A 17995-nucleotide genomic window follows, 5' to 3' on the forward strand; every position below is an offset into this window, starting at 1 on the left:
CACCCTCCCAGTGCATGGATGTGTGCACCAATCTGGAAGCGCTCTGAACCCCATACTGTTGAGATTTTTACAGAGGTTTCATCACCGTAGGCATGATGGATCATTAACTCCTCTCTGGAGCTCTCTCCTCTCTGGAGAGGATGTGGGGTGGGGCTAAAATCCCCAAGCTTTCTGGTGACCGACCAGCCCCCATCAAGGACCCATCCAGGAGCCCACTCTGAGTCGCCTCGTTAAAGAGAAGAGATGTTCCTGGTGTTCGTATCACTTAGGAATTTATAAGCGTTTCAGGAGCTCTGTGCCAGGAACTGGGGGCAGAGACCAATCTATATTTTCTACTATCTCACACCATCCTATGGTCATGCTGAGCCACGGAGTAGGAGGCTTGAGCTCTCCAATGGGCCATCGCTCCGGTAGCGTGCCGCCCTCTTTTACCTGCCTGGTCCCTGACACCATCTTGGAAGGTCTAAGTAGAAACATCCACACACTTGATATTAGTGTCCCTCTTCGAAGAAAAGATGTCTATGCCTAATTCTCTTCCATAAGAGCCCTGAGAAGGAAAAGAATGCATAACGTTCTCCAATGCAATAGGTCAACCCCATTGAGGGTATCTCCTTTTAGATGCTTAACTGAGCTCATTGAACTTCATCAGGCTTCCATGCAAAAATACCAGAGAATTCCAATGCATTATTCTAACACAATCCTGTCATTCATGTGCGATCAGAATGGTAGCCCTGAACTGGTAATGATGAGTGGTATTTAATTTCCAATGATCACTTTCCTATCTCCCACCAGTGAAGTTGGGCTTTCATAAGTTTCAGTGGTTTTCAGTGGGAACACAGATGCCAGTCGCTCCCAGCTCCCAGCTCCCCCTCTTTTCTTACTTTGATTATATCAATTATTTGGCTTCTAGGAAGATAATTCGGACTCCCCACATTGCCAAGGGCCAGTCCAAAACAAACAAACAAACAAAGAAAACAAGTAGCCAAACCCCAACATCCACTTGGTTTTCTGTTTATTGTAAGATGTTCATGCCCCAAGGCTGGTTCAGATAAACATGTTTTGTCCAAGTTCAGGAGCCGCTATTTTCCCTTGCTTCAGGAAATTATCTATAGGCAGGCCTTGGATCTTCCTGATCCATGCAGATTTGCTGGCTTTTTCTGGATCGAGCACTTCAGTGGGCTTCCTGGCCTGATGCTCCTTCCTCTTGGCCTCCCTGTACTCTTTCTCCTCCCTTACAGTCAACAACATGAACTGAGTGTTCGCTCTAAAGGGATCAAGGGTCGTACAGAAGTGAGGTCGTTCTCTCTTGACAGATTTGGTTGTCATGCCCGCTGGTGGGGCCAGCATGCGGTTCGGTTTAATGACCTGCGTGCTGGTTAATGGGCTGAAGGCGCGCACGGTCCCGTCAATGGAGCTGGTCACTTGGTCTTCACCCCTGCAGCTGCCGGTGAGTCGGGGGTGGATTATCACAGGCTGGGGTATGGTGGACTGGACTCGGGGACTGTGCAAAGAGTTCTTCAGGTTGGGCTGCAGTTTCTGGATCTCCAGGGGAATGTTGGTTTGTTTCACATCTATGGGAGGCTCGCTGCGCCTCAACCTATCAACTGCGTGTTGGATTGATTTTCCTTTGAAACTCAAGACCTTCCTTGGGTGTGGAATCGAAGGTCCCTGGGCATCGATGACTTGGGTTTGCGGCCTACGGGGATAGGCAAATGACCCCGAATTATGGGCCTGCTGCAGGGCATTAACGGTCAGTAGGAACTGGTCAGGTGACATAGGGATTTGCCAGGACTTTTTCTTTGAGCTCTTGATCATGTCTACGGGGCGTCTTTCTTTTTGAATTTTCTCATCATCTGGTTTTTCAAAAAAAGAAAACAAAAGCAAGTCAGAGTGTTCCATGAAAAATAGTAATTCGTTATGCATGGAAGTTAAACCCATCTGAGGTCTTTGTTGTCCAATGGGTATGCCGTCATGTGGGCAAAAATCCTCTATAACGCTAGAAATTATGACATATTCAACACGACAAGTTTTTACGAAATATACTGGTATTTGTGTACAAGTGTGTATTCAGCTCTAGATACGCATATTTTGGAGGGAACATATGTAATCCCAATGTTCCACACATTTTGTGACTTCCCTGTGGGAAGGTGCTTTCTACCTCATTTATGATTCACACAAAATAGGCCTTATAAATTTATAGTAACAAATCTCCATTTTTTTTTAATGTTTATTTATCTTGAGAGAGAGCACAAGCGAGGGAGGGGCAAAGAGAGAGGGAGAGAGAGAATCCCAAGCAGGCTCAGCACTGTCAGCACAGAGCCAGACATGGGGTTCAGTCTCATGAACCGTGAGATCATGACCTGAGCTGAAACCAAGAGTTGGTTGCTTAACCGACTGAGCCACCAGGTGCCCCACCGATCTCTATTTTTATTTTTTTTTTTTAATTTTTTTTTAACGTTTATTTATTTTTGAGACAGAGAGAGACAGAGCATGAACAGGGGAGGGGCAGAGAGAGAGGGAGACACAGAATCTGAAACAGGCTCCAGGCTCTGAGCTGTCAGCACAGAGCCCGACGCGGGGCTCGAACTCACGGACCGTGAGATCATCACCTGAGCCAAAGTCGGACGCTTAACCGACCAAGCCACCCAGGCGCCCCCCGATCTCTATTTTTAAACAAAAACTGCATCACAAAGTTTGACCTCTATCTTATTAATTATTTATCAAATTTGATTCCAAATGATCTTTGGACATTTTCCAAACTCAAAACTGCATCAAAATATACAGCCTAAATATATCACAATGTGACCAAAAAAGGCACTTCCTGAACAAGAGTTCCTAAAATGTTTTTTAACAATAGCAGCAGTTCTAAAAGTCACTTGACAGGGATAAGAGATTCATTCTGACATGCTGCATGATGGTCAAGACTTCCAAGGCGCCTAATACCTAGAAGTAACAAAGATGTCTTCACATGTGAGCAAATCTATTATCTCTCTTTCACTTGGGCTTTTCACTCCCTCCAATACCTCACAGATACACTGAAAGCATTATCCCCATTTTACGAAAGGAATAACTGAGTCATGAAAGTCATTGTCTAGTCTGACCTAACAATTAAAAATCTGTACGTGGGGTGACTGGGTAGCTCAGTCAGTTAAGCGTCCAACTTTGGCTCAGGTCATGATCTCGCGGTTCGTGGGTTTGAGCCCCAGGTCAGGCTCTGTGCTGACAGCCCAGAGCCTGGCCTGCTTCATATTCTGTCTCTCCCTCTCTCTCTGCCCCTCCCCCACTTGTGCTGTCTCTCTCTCTCTCTCCCTCTCTCTCTCTCTCTTTCTGTCAAAAATAAATAAACATTAAAAACAATCTGTACCCCAAACTATACCAATGCATAACTAGAAAATAAAATGCAACAGTGTGCTGAACATATAATTTTCCTTGACAAAATAGGTTTTATCCCAAGATGTTTGTGTATGGACATACTAAGATGGGATGAAGCTTCAAATATCTCCCTGTCCACTTTGTTAAATAAATAATATTTTATTAAATTACTAAATGTTAAATTATTACATTAAATAGTATTTAATAATTATAATATTGAATTGATGATTAAATATTGTTAAATTGATGTTAAAATAGTAAATAGTAAAATATTAAATATTTTTACTAAAGCATATAAAACTAAATAAAATTAAGATGTTAAAATCTTCCCCACTGTCCTTTTTAATCCCAGAATCAACCACTCTGTGTGTGTGTGTATGTGTGTACATGAAAACACACAGTTTTTCTCCTTTAGAAAAAGGAATTGTTTTGGGGCACATGGGTGGCTCAGTTAGTTAAGCATCTGACTTCATCTCAGGTCACGATCCCACAATTTGTGGGTTTGAGCCCCACGTCGGGCTCTGCGCTGACAGCTCAGAGCCTGGAGCCTGCTTCAGATTCTATGTCTCACTCTTTCTGTCCCTCCTCCACTCATACTCTGTCTCTCGCTCTCTCTCTCTCAAAAATAAAAAATAAAAACATTAAAAAAAGGAATTGTGTCAAGAAAGTGGGGGCAGAGAGATCATACCTCAACATAATAAAGGCCAGACATGAAAATCCACAACCAACATTTTATACTCCATGGTGAAAACTGAAAGCTTTTACCCTAAGATCAGGAATAAGACAAGGATGTCCACTCTCACCACATTTATTCAACGTATACTGGAAGTCCTAGCCATAGCAATCAGATAAGAAAAAGAAATAAGAAGTGTCCACGTTGGTAAAGAAGTTAAACTGTCACTATTTCCAGATGACATGATACTATACATAGAAAATCCTTATGACTACCAAAACACTACTGGAAGTAGTGAGTGCATTCCATAAAGTTGCAGGATGCAAAATTAGTAGCAGAAATTCGTAGCATTTGTATACACTAATAATGAAGCAGCAGAAAGAAGAATTTTAAAAACACTCCCATTTTCAATTGCACCAAGAATAATAAAATACCTGGAAATAAAGTTAATCAAAGAGGTGAGACTTATACTCTGAACTATAAGACATTGATGAAAGAAATTAAAGATGACAGAAAACAGGTATTCCGTGCTTACAGACTGGAAAAATTAATATTGTTAAAATATCCATATTTCCCAAAGCCATCTACAGATTCAGTGTAATTCCTGAACAATATACCAACAGCATTTTTCACAAAACTAGAAGAAAAAACACCGAAATACGTATGAAGCCACAAAAGACCTCAAATAGCCAAAGCCATCTTAAGAAAGAAAAACAAAGCTGGAGGTATCAGAATTCAGATTTTAATATACACTAGAAGGCTGTAGTAATCAAAACAGTATGGTGCTGGCATTCAAAAAAAAGAAAGAGAGACATAGACCAATGGAACAGAACACAGAGCCCAGAAATAAACCCGTAATTATATGGTCAATCTATGACACAGAAAGCAAGAATGTACAATGGGGAAAAACAGTCTCTTCAATGAATGGTGCTGGGAAAACTGGACAGCTACAAGCGAAAGAATGAAACTGGACCACCCTTTAACACTACACACAAAAATAAACTCAAAATGGATTAAAGACCTAAATGTGAGACCCGAAGCCATAAAAATCCTAGAACACAGGCAGTAATCTGTCTGACATCAGTCGTAGCAAGATTTTTCTAGATACATCTCCTAGGTCTCCTAAGGCAAGGGGAACAAAAGCAAAAAAAAAAAAAAAAAGTGGGGGGTGGGAACATCAGGACTACATCAAAATAAAAGGCTTTTGCACACAGCAAAGGAAACCACCAAGAAAACAAAAAGGTAACCTACTGAATGGTGGAAGATATTTGCAAATGATCTATCCGACCAGGGGTTAATATCCAAAATATGTAAAGAACTTACACAACTCATCACCAAGAAAACAACCCAATTTAAAAAATGGGCAGAGGACCTGAATAGACATTTTGCCAAAGAAGACACACGGATGGTCAACAGATGCATGAAAAGATGCTCAACATCTCTAATAATTTGCAGAGAAATGCAAATCAAAACCACAATAAGACACCATTTTGCACCTGTCAGAATGACTAAAATAAAAAATACAAGATATAAGCATTGGCAAGAATGTGGAGAGAAAGGAACTCTCGTGCACTGTTCGTAGGAATGCAAATCAGTGGAGCCACGGTGGAAAACAGTATGGAGTATTTCCACTATCGGATATTTACCCAAAGACAACAAAAACATTAATTCAATATATGCATCCTTATGTTTATTATAGTATTATTTACAATAGCCAAGATATGGAAGCGATGTAGATGTCCAACAATAGATGAATGGATTATGAAGATGTTTAAGCAGCCATAAAAAGAATGAGATCGTGGGGCGCCTGGGTGGCGCAGTCGGTTGGGCGTCCGACTTCAGCCAGGTCACGATCTCACGGTCTGTGAGTTCGAGCCGCGCGTCAGGCTCTGGGCTGATGGCTCAGAGCCTGGAGCCTGTTTCCGATTCTGTGTCTCCCTCTCTCTCTGCCCCTCCCCCGTTCATGCTCTGTCTCTCTCTGTCCCAAAAAGAAATAAACGTTGAAAAAAAAAATTAATAAAAAAAGAAAAAAAAAAAAAGAATGAGATCGTGCCATTTGAGACAACACAGAAAGTACCTGGAGGGTATGATGCTAAGTGCAACAAGTCAAACCAAGAAAGACGAATACCACCAGATTTCACTCAAAAGTGGAATCTTAAACAACAACAACAACAATAAATGAATAAAAGTAGAATCAGACCTATAAATACAGAGATGGTTGCCAGAGGGAAGGGGGTGGGGGAAGAATGAGCAAAATGGGTGAAGGGGAGTGGGAGGTACAGGCTTCCAGTTACTAAATGAGCAAGTCATGGGAATAAAAGGCACAGCATAAGGAATACAGTCAATGATATTGTAACAGCAATGTAATGGGGACATAGCATAATGTGTTAACTTGTCAAAACAGTATGTCATTTACCTGAAACTAATGTAACATTGTGTGTCAACAAACTCACATTTTTTTTTTAATCTTTATTTTTGAGAGAGAGACAGAGTGCGAGCAGGGGAGGAACGGCAGGGGGGGGGGGGGGGACACAGAATCCAAACCGGGCTCCAGGCTCCAAGCCGTCAGCACAGAGCCCAATGTGGGGCTTGAACCCACAGACCGTGAGATCATGACCTGAGCCAAAGTCGGACGCTCAACCAAGTGAGCCACCCAGGCACCCCCCAAATTTTTTAAAAAAGGAATTGTGATAACTCATTGTTCACTAGGGTGTCTTTCTTCATATAATAATATATCATGGATCTCTTTCCAAGTCAATACATGTAGGTCCTCATGATACAATTTTTAGCTGTCAGCGAGTATTCCATAGTGTGAATTTTTCCATATCTACTTCATCACTGCCCGCTGGTGGACACTTAGCTTGTTAGTGACCCACCTCAAAGAAATGCAGAAACTATTTTTACTTACCATATAAGCAAGTACAAAATGATGGCTAACACCCAGTTTGGACATGCCTGGGTGTGGTGGGAGCTCTCATGCACTGTTGGTGGGACTGTAAATTGGTATATCATTTTTAAGGATAACTATGGCAATATCTTTCTAATTTTTTTCCAAATCCAATCAGCTATGTTAGCGTTCCCCTCTTTTGGTATTATTTTTTTTTTAATTTTAATTCCAGTATAGTTAACATGGAGTGTTATGTTAGTTTCAACTGTACAATACAGTGATTCAACAATTCTGTACATTACTCAGTGCTCATCAAGGTAAGTGTACTCTTAATTCCCTTTACCTATTTCACCCATCCCCCCACTCACCTCCCCTCTGGCAACCATCTGTTTGTTCTCCATAGTTAAGGGTCTGTTGTTTGGTATCTTTTTTTCTTTGTTCCTTTGATTTCTTATATTCCACATATGAGTGAAATCATACAGTATTTGTCTTTCTCTGACTAACTTATTTCGCTTACCATTATACCCTCTAGATCTATCCGTGTTGTTGCAAATGGCAAGATTTCATTCTTTTTATGGCTGAGTAATATTTCAGTGTGTGTATGTGTGTGTGTATGCACAAATATATATAATGTACATATGTGGGGTATATACATGTATATATTTGTATATAGTATATGTATATATGCAAATAAATACACACACACACACACACACACACACCACATCTTCTTTATCCATTCCTCTACTGATGGACACTTGGGTTGCTTCCATAATTTGGCTATCGTAAATAATGCTGCAATAAACATAGGGGTGCGATATCAATATCTTTCCAATTTTTTTATGTTTATTTATTTTTAAGAGAGAGAGTGTGTGAGAGCAGGGGAGGGGCAGAGAGAGGGAGACAGAGGAGCTGAAGCAGGCTCTGTGCTGACAGCAGAGAGCCCGATATGGGGCTTGAACTCACGAACTGTGAGATCATGACCTGAGCCGAAGTGCGACGCTTAACCTACTGAGCCACCCAGGTGCCCCGATACCTTTCTAACTGTTAAGGGCCGTTATCCTTGGCCCTATCTTGGCAACGCCACAGCTAAGACTTTACCCTTGCAGGTATACCTGTACAGGTACATAAACATACGTATATTCAAGGATATAGTAGAGCCCTTGTTAGTAGAGCCCTCCTGAAACTTCACCTTGAAGCTAGTCTCTGCAGGGAGTTTGACTCAAGTGCTATCCTATTAACCAAAAATATTTGAAAGGCATTGTAAATCTTTACCACAGTCTCTCCAAAACAACAAAGGGACATTCTATTCCTGATGACGCAATAGTCCCAGAAGTGAGAAGTCTCAGTGGCAGAGAGGAGGCAGGCTGTGAGACCAAAACTGGAAAGGCAGCTCTTACAGAAGTTCTCAGGCTGTGCGTAAGGGAACAATGAAGGAAAAACCAATCACCCTTAAGAAAAGCCAGACATTTTATCCATTCTGAATTCTCAAAGATAAGCAAGGTCATGGGCTTGCTGAAAAACTAGAGAGAGAGGATCTTGCCCCTGATCCAGAATAAAGTATCACCGTTTGTCGTATCCCCTGCAAGGATTTTTGCTTCCAAACTCTCTTGCCCACCATCTATGCCCCCTTGTTTCCTTACAAACAGGACTCGCCCTCTTCTTGCCGTATCTTCGGGGTGATTTTGACTTTCCTTGACTTTGAGGTGCCTCTGTTAACACTCCTACTGAAGATTGAGGAGGAAGTCACAGTAGTTATATAATTCGATTAGGTCAACATAAGGGGGGAGGCGCATAGCTGGTCATCGAATGATTTTCACCCAGACTATCACCTTGTTTGTTGTTTTGTCACACTAGGTAAGTCATCCGGAGCCTAAGATCTACATCCCCTCCTGCCCTTCCTCTCACCCACTTTTCCTACTGATTGCCAAGCTTTAAGCATCACCTAAACCTCTTGGTCTCCTCAAGAGAGAGCTGATCATTTGTAGTGTATGCCTGGACGTGATCTCTTGATGTTCTCTTTAGATCTGGGGATCCAGTTACCCATGCCAAAATCGGGGACAGGTAAAAGGAAGGAGTCTGGCTACCGTACCCCACTCCTAATTTATTCTCTGTGCGTCTTATAAATAGCATTCCCAACAGCACTCACGCACACACACACACACGTATCTGCTTTATAACTAATATTTTCTGGGTACGCATGTTATCAATCAGGGCTCTCGAGATAATACATTCTGCATAGCTCATTTTTCTGTGGTACAATAATATCTTGCCTCTGTTTTAAGGAAATAATTATGTAATGTATGTTTGGATGGGCGCAGATGTTGGTTGCTTTTTGTATTCATGGCAAGTATATAGTAGATATTAGTTATCTACTGTACAAAGATTCTAATACATTTGTAAACCTAGGCCTTGAAAATCGGGAGATTCTCTTGAGTTGGCTAACCAGTTGGTGAATCAAAAAGAATGGGCTCCCACCTTCCTTAAAGGTGAAGATTTACATTTTCAAGAAATCATTGGTGGGCGCCTGGGTGGCTCAGTGGATTAAGCATCCGACTCCTCTTTTCAGCTCAGGTCATGATCTCACGGTTCCTTAGTTTGAGTCCTGCATGGGCCTCTGTGCTGACAGTGTGGAGCCTGCTTGGGATCCTGTCTTTCCCTCTCTCTCTCTCTGCTTCTCCTCCATTCTCGCTCTCTCTCTCTCTCTCTCTCAAAATAAATAAATGAACTTAAATAAAATAAATCATTGCGGCGCCTGGGTGGCTCAGTCAGTTAAGCATCCAACTTGGGCTCAGGTCATGATCTCACGGTTCGTGGGTTCGAGCCCCACGTCCCACGTCGGGCTCTGTGCTGACAGCTCGGAGCCTGGAGCCTGCTTCGGATTCTGTGTCTCCCTCCCTCTCTGTCCCTCCCCTGCTCATGCTCTGTCTCTCTCTGTCGCAAAAATAAATAAAAACATTAAAAAAAATTTGTATGCTCGTTCTTTCCCTACAAAGAAACTCATCCTGCCACCCTCTCATCCACTCCATCGGGTACACTGAGGTGGCCTGGGATTCAGTTCTCTTACCTGTAGGTAACCTGGTTGTCCTCTGGAAAACTCGGGACCTGCATGGTTTACTTAACAGGGACTCCTGGGTCACAGTTTGTTGACTGGATAACGAGTCCTTCAGGCTGGAAACCTGAGTGCTAGACCTGGAGAGAACTTCCACAAGGCTGTTTTCTTCCCTGTCCTCTTCTTTCTCCTTCTTCTTTTGTTTGGCCTTGTCCAGGGAGTACTGCCACTTAACATTCTCAAACTGGAACATGAGAATATTGCTCTCCGTGTTGATCACCATCCTGGAACAAAAGCAACAAGATCGCCCACAAAAGGAGCATGAAGGCCACCACTGCCCGGGCCTCCAAATAAGGCATTTCAATCACGGTCGTGTCCAATGCCGAGGCCAAGGGAACAGCGCCCGGGGGGAGAGACTGTACAAGCAGGATGGTGTCGGCTACTGGAGGATCTGGAGTGATGAAAGGTAGCCGGCGGGGCGGTGAGGGTCGTTTCCTTTAAAATTAAGTGTAAGCGTGGCTATATGTTCTGATTACTTTACTTTCCAAGTTAAAATATTTTTTTAAGTTTATTTATTTTGAAAGAGGGAGAGAGAGAGAGAGAGAGGGAACCAGTGGGAGAGGGGCAGAGAGAGAGGGAGGGACAGAGGACCCAAGACAGGCTCTGTGCTGCCAGCAGAGAGCCCGATGTGGGGCTCGAACTCACAAATCGCTAGATCATGACCTGAGACGAATTCTGACGTTTAACCGACTGAGCCACCCAGGCAGCCCTCAAGTTAAAATATTTTTAAGTGAATTTCCATTCACGGAGTGAGTACCAAGTTCCTAGGGTGCCCAACGCAGAAAACTTAGCTACTCTGCACCCCACCGTCTTGAAGTTCACTCTTTTTCTCAAGCACAGTATCCAAATACCATGTTTCTATTGCTGTGATGGGGATGAGGAAAACTGTAACAGAGGACTTTGCTCCCCCTGTCCCTCCATCACCCCCAAAGTCTCTGAGCATGCCCTAAATTTAAACAGAACAGCTGTGGGGCACCCGGGTAGCTCAGTCGGTTAAGCGTCTGACTTCAGCTCTGGTCACGATCCCGTGGTTCATGGGATCAAGCCCCGTGTCGGGCTGACAGCACAGAGCCTACTCAGGATTCTGTCTCTGCCCCTTCCCCACTCTCTCGCTCTCCAAGTAAATAAATAGATGTAAAAAAAATTAAAAATAATAATAAATAAATAAAACATCAGGTTTTTGTTCTTTACCAAAAAAAAAAAAAAAAAGGAAGGCAATATGGTTCAGGGAGATTAACTGATGTCTCAAGTGATCTGTGTAAAAGACAATTCTATTTGGGTATTTTCACATAATATCACCCCGAACCTAGCATATAGCAAGTGTAATACTATATATAATTCGTCATTGTTCTGGTTTCTGTAAACCCACCGGCTCGGTTCTTCCCCAATGGACACTGGACCGGCCGCTATAGCCATCCCCCACCCTCCCATAAGTCTCCTTGCGTTAGAAGTGGGCATCAGAAGAGGCACCTGGGTGGCTCAGCCGGTTAAGCTCCCGACTTCGGCTCAGGTCGTGATCTCACAGCTCGTGAGTTCGAGCCCCTAGTCGGGCTCTGTGCTGACAGCTCGGAGCCTGGAGCCTGCTTCGGATTCTGTGTCTCCCTCTCTCTCTGCGCCTTCCCTGCTTACGCTCTGTCTCTCTCTTTCTCTCTCCAAAATAAATAAACGTTAAAAAAAAAAAAAGAAGTGGGCATCAGAGACAGATGGTCAGAGAAGGCAGGGCCAGGGAGCCAAGCAGGGTCTACACATTCACGGCAGTGCCTTACTGTACTCACGGCCTGACTTGCCCAGACATCCGGAACAAATTAAAAGCAATGTGAACCCCGACTGCTAAGCTTTGTGCAAAGTCCGATTAGTCCCCCGCAAGACCATTACCTTTCTACCGCCAAAATATTACCTAAAATATTACCCCTGTATAGCCAAAATATTACCCTTCTACCGCCAAAATATTACCCTTCTACCGCCAAAATTGGAGGAGAGCCCTGCCCACTCTCTCCTCCTGCCAGCAAAGCCAAGGCTGGTGTCCCAGGGGAGCAGAAAATCATCCAAACAGAATTGCTCACGGCTCTGACCTCCAGACCTACCACCCACCTGTTGCCCTGAATAAAGAAGGACAGCACGGGGTCACCTCTGCCATTGACTTTCATCACCTTCAGACAGTTCCCATTTAGGAAATTGTAAATGCGGATCTTGCCGTCGGCACAGGCGCTGATGACCCGGAGGAAGAGAAGAGCCACATGAAGCACCTCCCTGGAAGAGAACAGAGCGGCAGGCTGTACCCGTGTGTTGCTGGAAGGCTTGGGTGTGTTGGTAGCGTGGGGTATTTTGTGTATGGTGGGGAGGCAGCGGTCACGACCGCCATTCACCTTCAAGACGTGGCTGTCCTCTCTCCTCCCATCCCGTGGTTATTTTTCCTGCAGTCCGGTCACAGTGCCACAAGGTGGCGAAACACAGAGGCTTCTGTCACGGGTTTTGTGCTTTTGCATTTTTGTTTTGTTTTGTTTTTTATTTGTTTGGGGTTTTTTGGCCGGGGCGGGGGGGGGGGGGGTTCTGATCCAGAGGTGATCACGCTTTTCTCTTACAATTTGGTTCCTAGCTAATGACTTCTGAAAAAGTCATGCTGAGAACTTACTGTTTTGATGCCTTTTCAGATAGTATCACTAGATATTTTTCAGTGATCTCTACACCCAACACGGGACTCGAACCGACAACCCCGAGATCGGGAGTCACGCTCCACCAATGGAGCCAGCCAGGCGTCCCTAGCATCAGTGAAGAAAGAAATCCACACATGGGGAAATGATCATCTTTATAGGAAGCAAAAACCCAGTGTTTAAGCAGTTCCTTTGGGATCTTAAATGAGCGGCTTTCATTCTTCCAGTGAAACGTCCCGAAGGAAAGTTTTACCCAGGGACGAAATGTGTGAGCTCCCTTTGGTGGTGACCAGCAGAAGAGAGAGGGCCAGGTGACGTAGATGCTTCCCACAAAACCTTCCCACAGCGGCTGCAGCCAAGCGGGCCTCCAGACGTGTGGAGTATTCAGCGACAAAATGTAATTACCCCATTCCTGTTAACGATGCTAAAAAGTTGAATTCGGGAGCGCCTGGGTGGCTCAATCGGTTAAGCATCCGACTTTGGTTCAGGTCCTGATCTCGCGGTTCGCGGGTCCAAGCCCCGCACCCGGCTCCGTGCCAACAACTCGAAGCCTGCTTGGGATTATTTCTCTCCCCCTCTCTTTACCCCTCCCCTGCTCAAGCTCGTGCGCTCTCGCTCAAAATAAATAAACTTGAAATTTTTCTTTAAGTTGAATCTGATGCCACCAATTTGTTAGATCTTATGTGTCAAACAAGTCCTTGGATCCCTGCCATCTGTACCCATCCAGGTCCGTCTGTGGCCTTACTCATGTGCTACCTTCTCCACAAAACCACCCTCTGTCTCCATCGTCTCCCCTCCCCTCGCACACACATACACAAACTTCAGGTACACTGTTAAATTCTCACAACCTGTCTCTTACTCATCTCTGCATGCCCAGCACCTAACACAAGGCCCAGCTCGTAGAAGGTCCTCAACAAATATCTGATGAAAAGGTGAGTGTCAGCTCAGGTTTCGGAGTATGATTATTGACATAATGTGTTAACAGAATGACATTCACCCCATACCATTCGGCCTTAGCCCTGGTCAGATTAAGACACTTCAAGGCCCCAACCACTAGCAAAACAGAAACAACAAAGACCTTGAAAGCTACAGCATGCTTAGCACGTTCAAAGGACAGCAAAGAGGTCAGTGTGGCTCCTGTGATGGATAGATCAGTCGATCAACTGGTCGCCCCATCTAAAAGTGAAAGTAAGAGGCATTTGGGTGGCTTAGTCGGTTAAGCTTCTGACTTGGGCTCAGGTCATGATCTCACGGTCCGTGGGTTCAAGCCCCGCGTCGGGCTCCGTGCTGACAGCTCAGAGCCCGGAGCCTGCTTCGGATTCTGTGTCTCCCTCTCTCTCCCTGCCCCTCCCCTTCTTATGCTCGCGCACTCTCTCTCAGGCTAAATAAATAAACATTTAATAAATAAATAAAATAAAAACATACAATTACAACTCTCAGGCGACATCCTAAAGCCTGACTCTTTCCTTTCGTACGTTTTGGTAATCCAGACAACATGCTAAGAGGCTTACTGATAACCCCAGATAAACCACTGAACAGGAGCCCTTCGCAGCACCCACTCACCAATAACGCGGTCACACACCACAAAGAGTAAACACACACATGTAACTCAAATCCCCTTCCACCTCCCACAAGGCCAGCGTGCCGGCTCAAGAGGTTCCTACGAAGACACGAGGAAATCTAGGGCCATATTTTACTAAATAACTCTCGGTGATAGGTCCCCTAGAAGATCCATTCACTCTTTTCGGCAACTAGGGTAGCATCTTGTTTCCCTAGAGTTTTTTTGTTTTGTTTTGTTTTGTTTTTTTAAATTCTTTTTTTTTTTTCAACGTTTTTTATTTATTTTTGGGACAGAGAGAGACAGAGCATGAACGGGGGAGGGGCAGAGAGAGAGGGAGACACAGAATCGGAAACAGGCTCCAGGCTCCGAGCCGTCAGCCCAGAGCCCGACGCGGGGCTCGAACTCACGGACCGCGAGATCGTGACCTGGCTGAAGTCGGACGCTCAACCGACTGCGCCACCCAGGCGCCCCTCCCTAGAGTTTTTGATAACGCACGCAGGGGAAGAAGCGTTGTTCACGCGGTACAAGAGTGACGTCGCACAGCCTACAAAAACCCGTGGCCGTGGCAGACCCATTAACTGACCACAAGATCCTTTGCAAACAAGCTCAAATGTGACCTCAGACTGCTTCTCCACTGGCTCCAAGCAGCCACCACCACTAAACTGGGATTGGAATTGTAAAATGAGACGTTTGCCGTCCTGGAATAGAATGTAGCCGGCAGACTTGTAGGAAAGCTCCTTCTTTAACCCCTTGGTTATTTTTAAATCTTTGGCGCTTGGATGATTTTAAGTAGAGGCCTGGGGTAAAGACCAACTCCAAGAATTTTCAGTTTACTGGAATTGGCATTATTTGGGATGGCTCTGCCAATATTCATAAACAGATGTTAAGCGTGTGGCCATACCACCCGGAACGCGCCTAATGTCGTCTGATAACGGATATAAATGTGTCACATGTGGCATGAGCCTAACCCACACCTAGTACCGTCGTTACAAAATCTAGGCTGTGAGGGAAAAGGAGAGAGTCCCACATCCATCAACCAGGGCTTTCCTGGCACCTACTTCGGATGCTTGAAGGCCATGAGGCACGGCTCGTACTTTGCCACCATGCTCCAGGCCATGACCAGGCCATCTGCACCTCCTGAGACGAGATGCCACGGGTCAAAGCACAGACACTTCACGGCTCCCTCGTGGCCAATGAGAGTCTGCAAGAGAAGATGCCTCTGTTTTCAGCCCACCTGCAACTCAGACTGTGAGTCCTCCAAGGGCCAAAGCTGGAGGCTTCTCTGGATGAATCCCAACACACTCCGCCATTCTTTACTTTTGTTCTGAAAAAGCCAGTGGTGTCCATGCCTCCCTCTCTCCAGAGCTCTCTCCCCAGTGAAGGAATGATTAAGGAGAGCCTTGCTCCTGAGGGCTCTGTGGCCGGGGCAGGCCTCATCCTCCTGGAGTCCGAGAGAGGGCCAGAATTCACCATCGTCTTCTGCCACAAGGTGAAGGGTCAGGTGTGTTCCAACCCCAGGTCCCTGCCAGGACCGCAGGACACTTGGGGCCTCCCCGTGCCTGCAACTGCTGGTTAGACCATGGTGACAACAATACTGATGGGAAGAAAATGCACCAGGCGGCCCAGCAGCTTCTCGCTGTGCTCCTGTGTTCCCGGCACAAATGTATCTCACCACCGCCCGCTAGAGCCAGGAGGTTTCAACTCTAGCAACACTCTGGGTGTGTGTGAGCATTCAGTCGCTTTCAAGAGCAGCCACTGCTCTCTTTTCACCAGAGAGTAAGGAGAAAAACTACTGTGACTTTGTTCATTTCCTTCCCCCATGCAAGAGTCAGGGTAGAATGTTCTGGAAAAGGAAAAGCCACTGTTAAAAGACCCTGAGCCCGTATATCATACGGAGTCAGAACGTAGCCTGCTACCACCACTTGCGTGACAACGTAAGTCACATGACCCCTGACCCTCCACAGTCTCAGAATGGCCCTCTTTGGGGGTGGGGGGGGGGCAGTGGGAGGGGAGTTTCCCCTAAAATTCTTCAGGACCACCCTTTGGGTGACTCTAACACGGTACCTTTAGGATGGTCTGAAGAGCTCTATGGGGGAGACCGTGAGTCTCCTCCCGTCCATGACCATCGGTCCCCCCTCCCCCCTCCCCGCCCCCGCCAGCCCACTGCTCTCTCACCTTTACCAGCTGGGCCGTGACAGTGTGCCACACTTTGACTATCCCCCGCTCACAGCTGCTCACGATGTAGCTGTCATTGATCCTGGCGGCCCAGATGGGGTCTTTGTGTTTAAGCGTCTTCAGGCACTTCCCTGTCTCGACATCCCACTCTGAAAGGGGTGGGGAGGGGCACGAAGGCAGGTTATGGTGGAGTTCTACAGCCCGGCACAGAAGCCACGCCCATCAAGGGAGACCCTAGAAGGCCTCCGCCTGGCCCAGCACCCCTACAGGCTCACCAACAGCTCCATGAGCCTGCAGCACAGAACTCCCTGACCGTGGGTCCCTGAGAGAGCCAGCAACGCAGAGACCTTGGCTCTAACCCTACAACTCAGCCTTGGGGTCCAAGTGCTAGACAGCTCATCTCTAATAAGACTCCTTCTTTTTTTTATTTATTTATTTGTTGGTTTTAATATGAAATTTACTGTCACATTGGTTTCCATACCACCCCCCGTGCCCATCCCGACAGGTGCCCTCCTCAGTGCCCATCGCCCCCCCCCCACCCCCGATCAACCCTCCGTTTATTCTCAGTTTTTAAGAGTCTCTCATGGTTTGCCTCCTTCCCCCTCTGTTAACTTTTTGTTCCCCTTCCCCTCCCCCATGGTCTTCGGTTAAGTTTCTCAGGATCCACATAAGCGTGAAAACATATGGTATCTGTCTTTCTCTGTATGACTTATTTCACTAATAAGCCTCCTTCTTGAGCCTGAAAAATACTTGCTATTGAGTGGATTTCAGGAAAATCACGGCACGTGTTTCATGGCATTATTCCTTCCAGATACTATTCTCCTGACTCACCCCTTCTATGTCCAAAGGAAAAGCAAGTTGTCTATCCTTATTTACATTTAACCGTATTTCTGGGGGTGCCTGGGGGGCTCCGTCGGTTAGGCACCCGACTTCGGCTGAGGTCACGATCTCACAGCTCGTGAGTTCGAGCCCCGCGTCGGGCTCTGCGCTGACATCTCAGAGCCTGGAGCCTGCTTCAGATTCTGTCTCTCTCTCTCTCTCTCTCTCTCTGCCCCTCCCCCACCCCTCAAAAATAAATCAACATTGAAAGCATTTTAATGTTTGTTTATTCCTTTTAAAAAACCGATTTCTGAATCTGACTTCTGGATTTTACTACTTGAGAGACGGCCACAGCTGGGGGCAGGCTCCATGTTTCTACCACCCACCATCCTGCGAGTGTTGGGAAGGTGTGAAAATAGATGAGCAGGTGGGAGAATAGACCTTAAAGGAAGAAACTGAAAGCAGGCACCACAGATTCGGGAATGAGACCGTTAAAGTTGGTCCCATCAGCCCCAAAGTACCTCTCAGGCAACAGAGTGTACAACCTAAGACCAAGTAATGACCGCAGCCGATACCTCTATAGAGCACTAACAACGAGCCAGGCCCCATTGGAAGTGCTTGGTGTATATTAACTCGTCTTCGCGAGACAGCTACTGTCTTTATTCCCCACTACACAGATGAGGAAACTGAGGCATAGAGGGGTTCAGTAACCTGCTCAAGATCACGCAGATGGCAAGCAGATAGA

At 45.7% G+C, this 17995-nt stretch overlaps 1 protein-coding gene across 4 annotated transcripts in view; it reads right to left on the reverse strand.

Annotated features, from left to right (window-relative positions):
- Positions 1-995: 995 nt before the first annotated feature.
- FBXW10B (F-box and WD repeat domain containing 10B) overlaps positions 996-17995 on the reverse strand; it is a 32500-nt gene continuing 15500 nt past the window's right edge. For 2 of the 4 annotated variants that reach the window (XM_058703320.1, XM_058703321.1), the window contains 5 exons: positions 16432-16580; positions 15315-15457; positions 12136-12294; positions 10000-10268; positions 996-1853 (listed from right to left, as the gene is read on the reverse strand). In XM_058703320.1, coding sequence (XP_058559303.1) covers positions 1045-1853; positions 10000-10268; positions 12136-12294; positions 15315-15457; positions 16432-16580 — 1529 coding nt within the window. In that variant the 3' untranslated portion in view covers positions 996-1044. The remainder of the gene's footprint in view (positions 1854-9999; positions 10269-12135; positions 12295-15314; positions 15458-16431; positions 16581-17995) is intronic. The other 2 variants (XM_058703323.1, XM_058703322.1) reach the window with 2 other exon arrangements.

This window comes from Neofelis nebulosa, chromosome 16 (genome assembly GCF_028018385.1).
Source record: "Neofelis nebulosa isolate mNeoNeb1 chromosome 16, mNeoNeb1.pri, whole genome shotgun sequence".
Taxonomy (NCBI): Eukaryota; Metazoa; Chordata; class Mammalia; order Carnivora; family Felidae; genus Neofelis; species Neofelis nebulosa.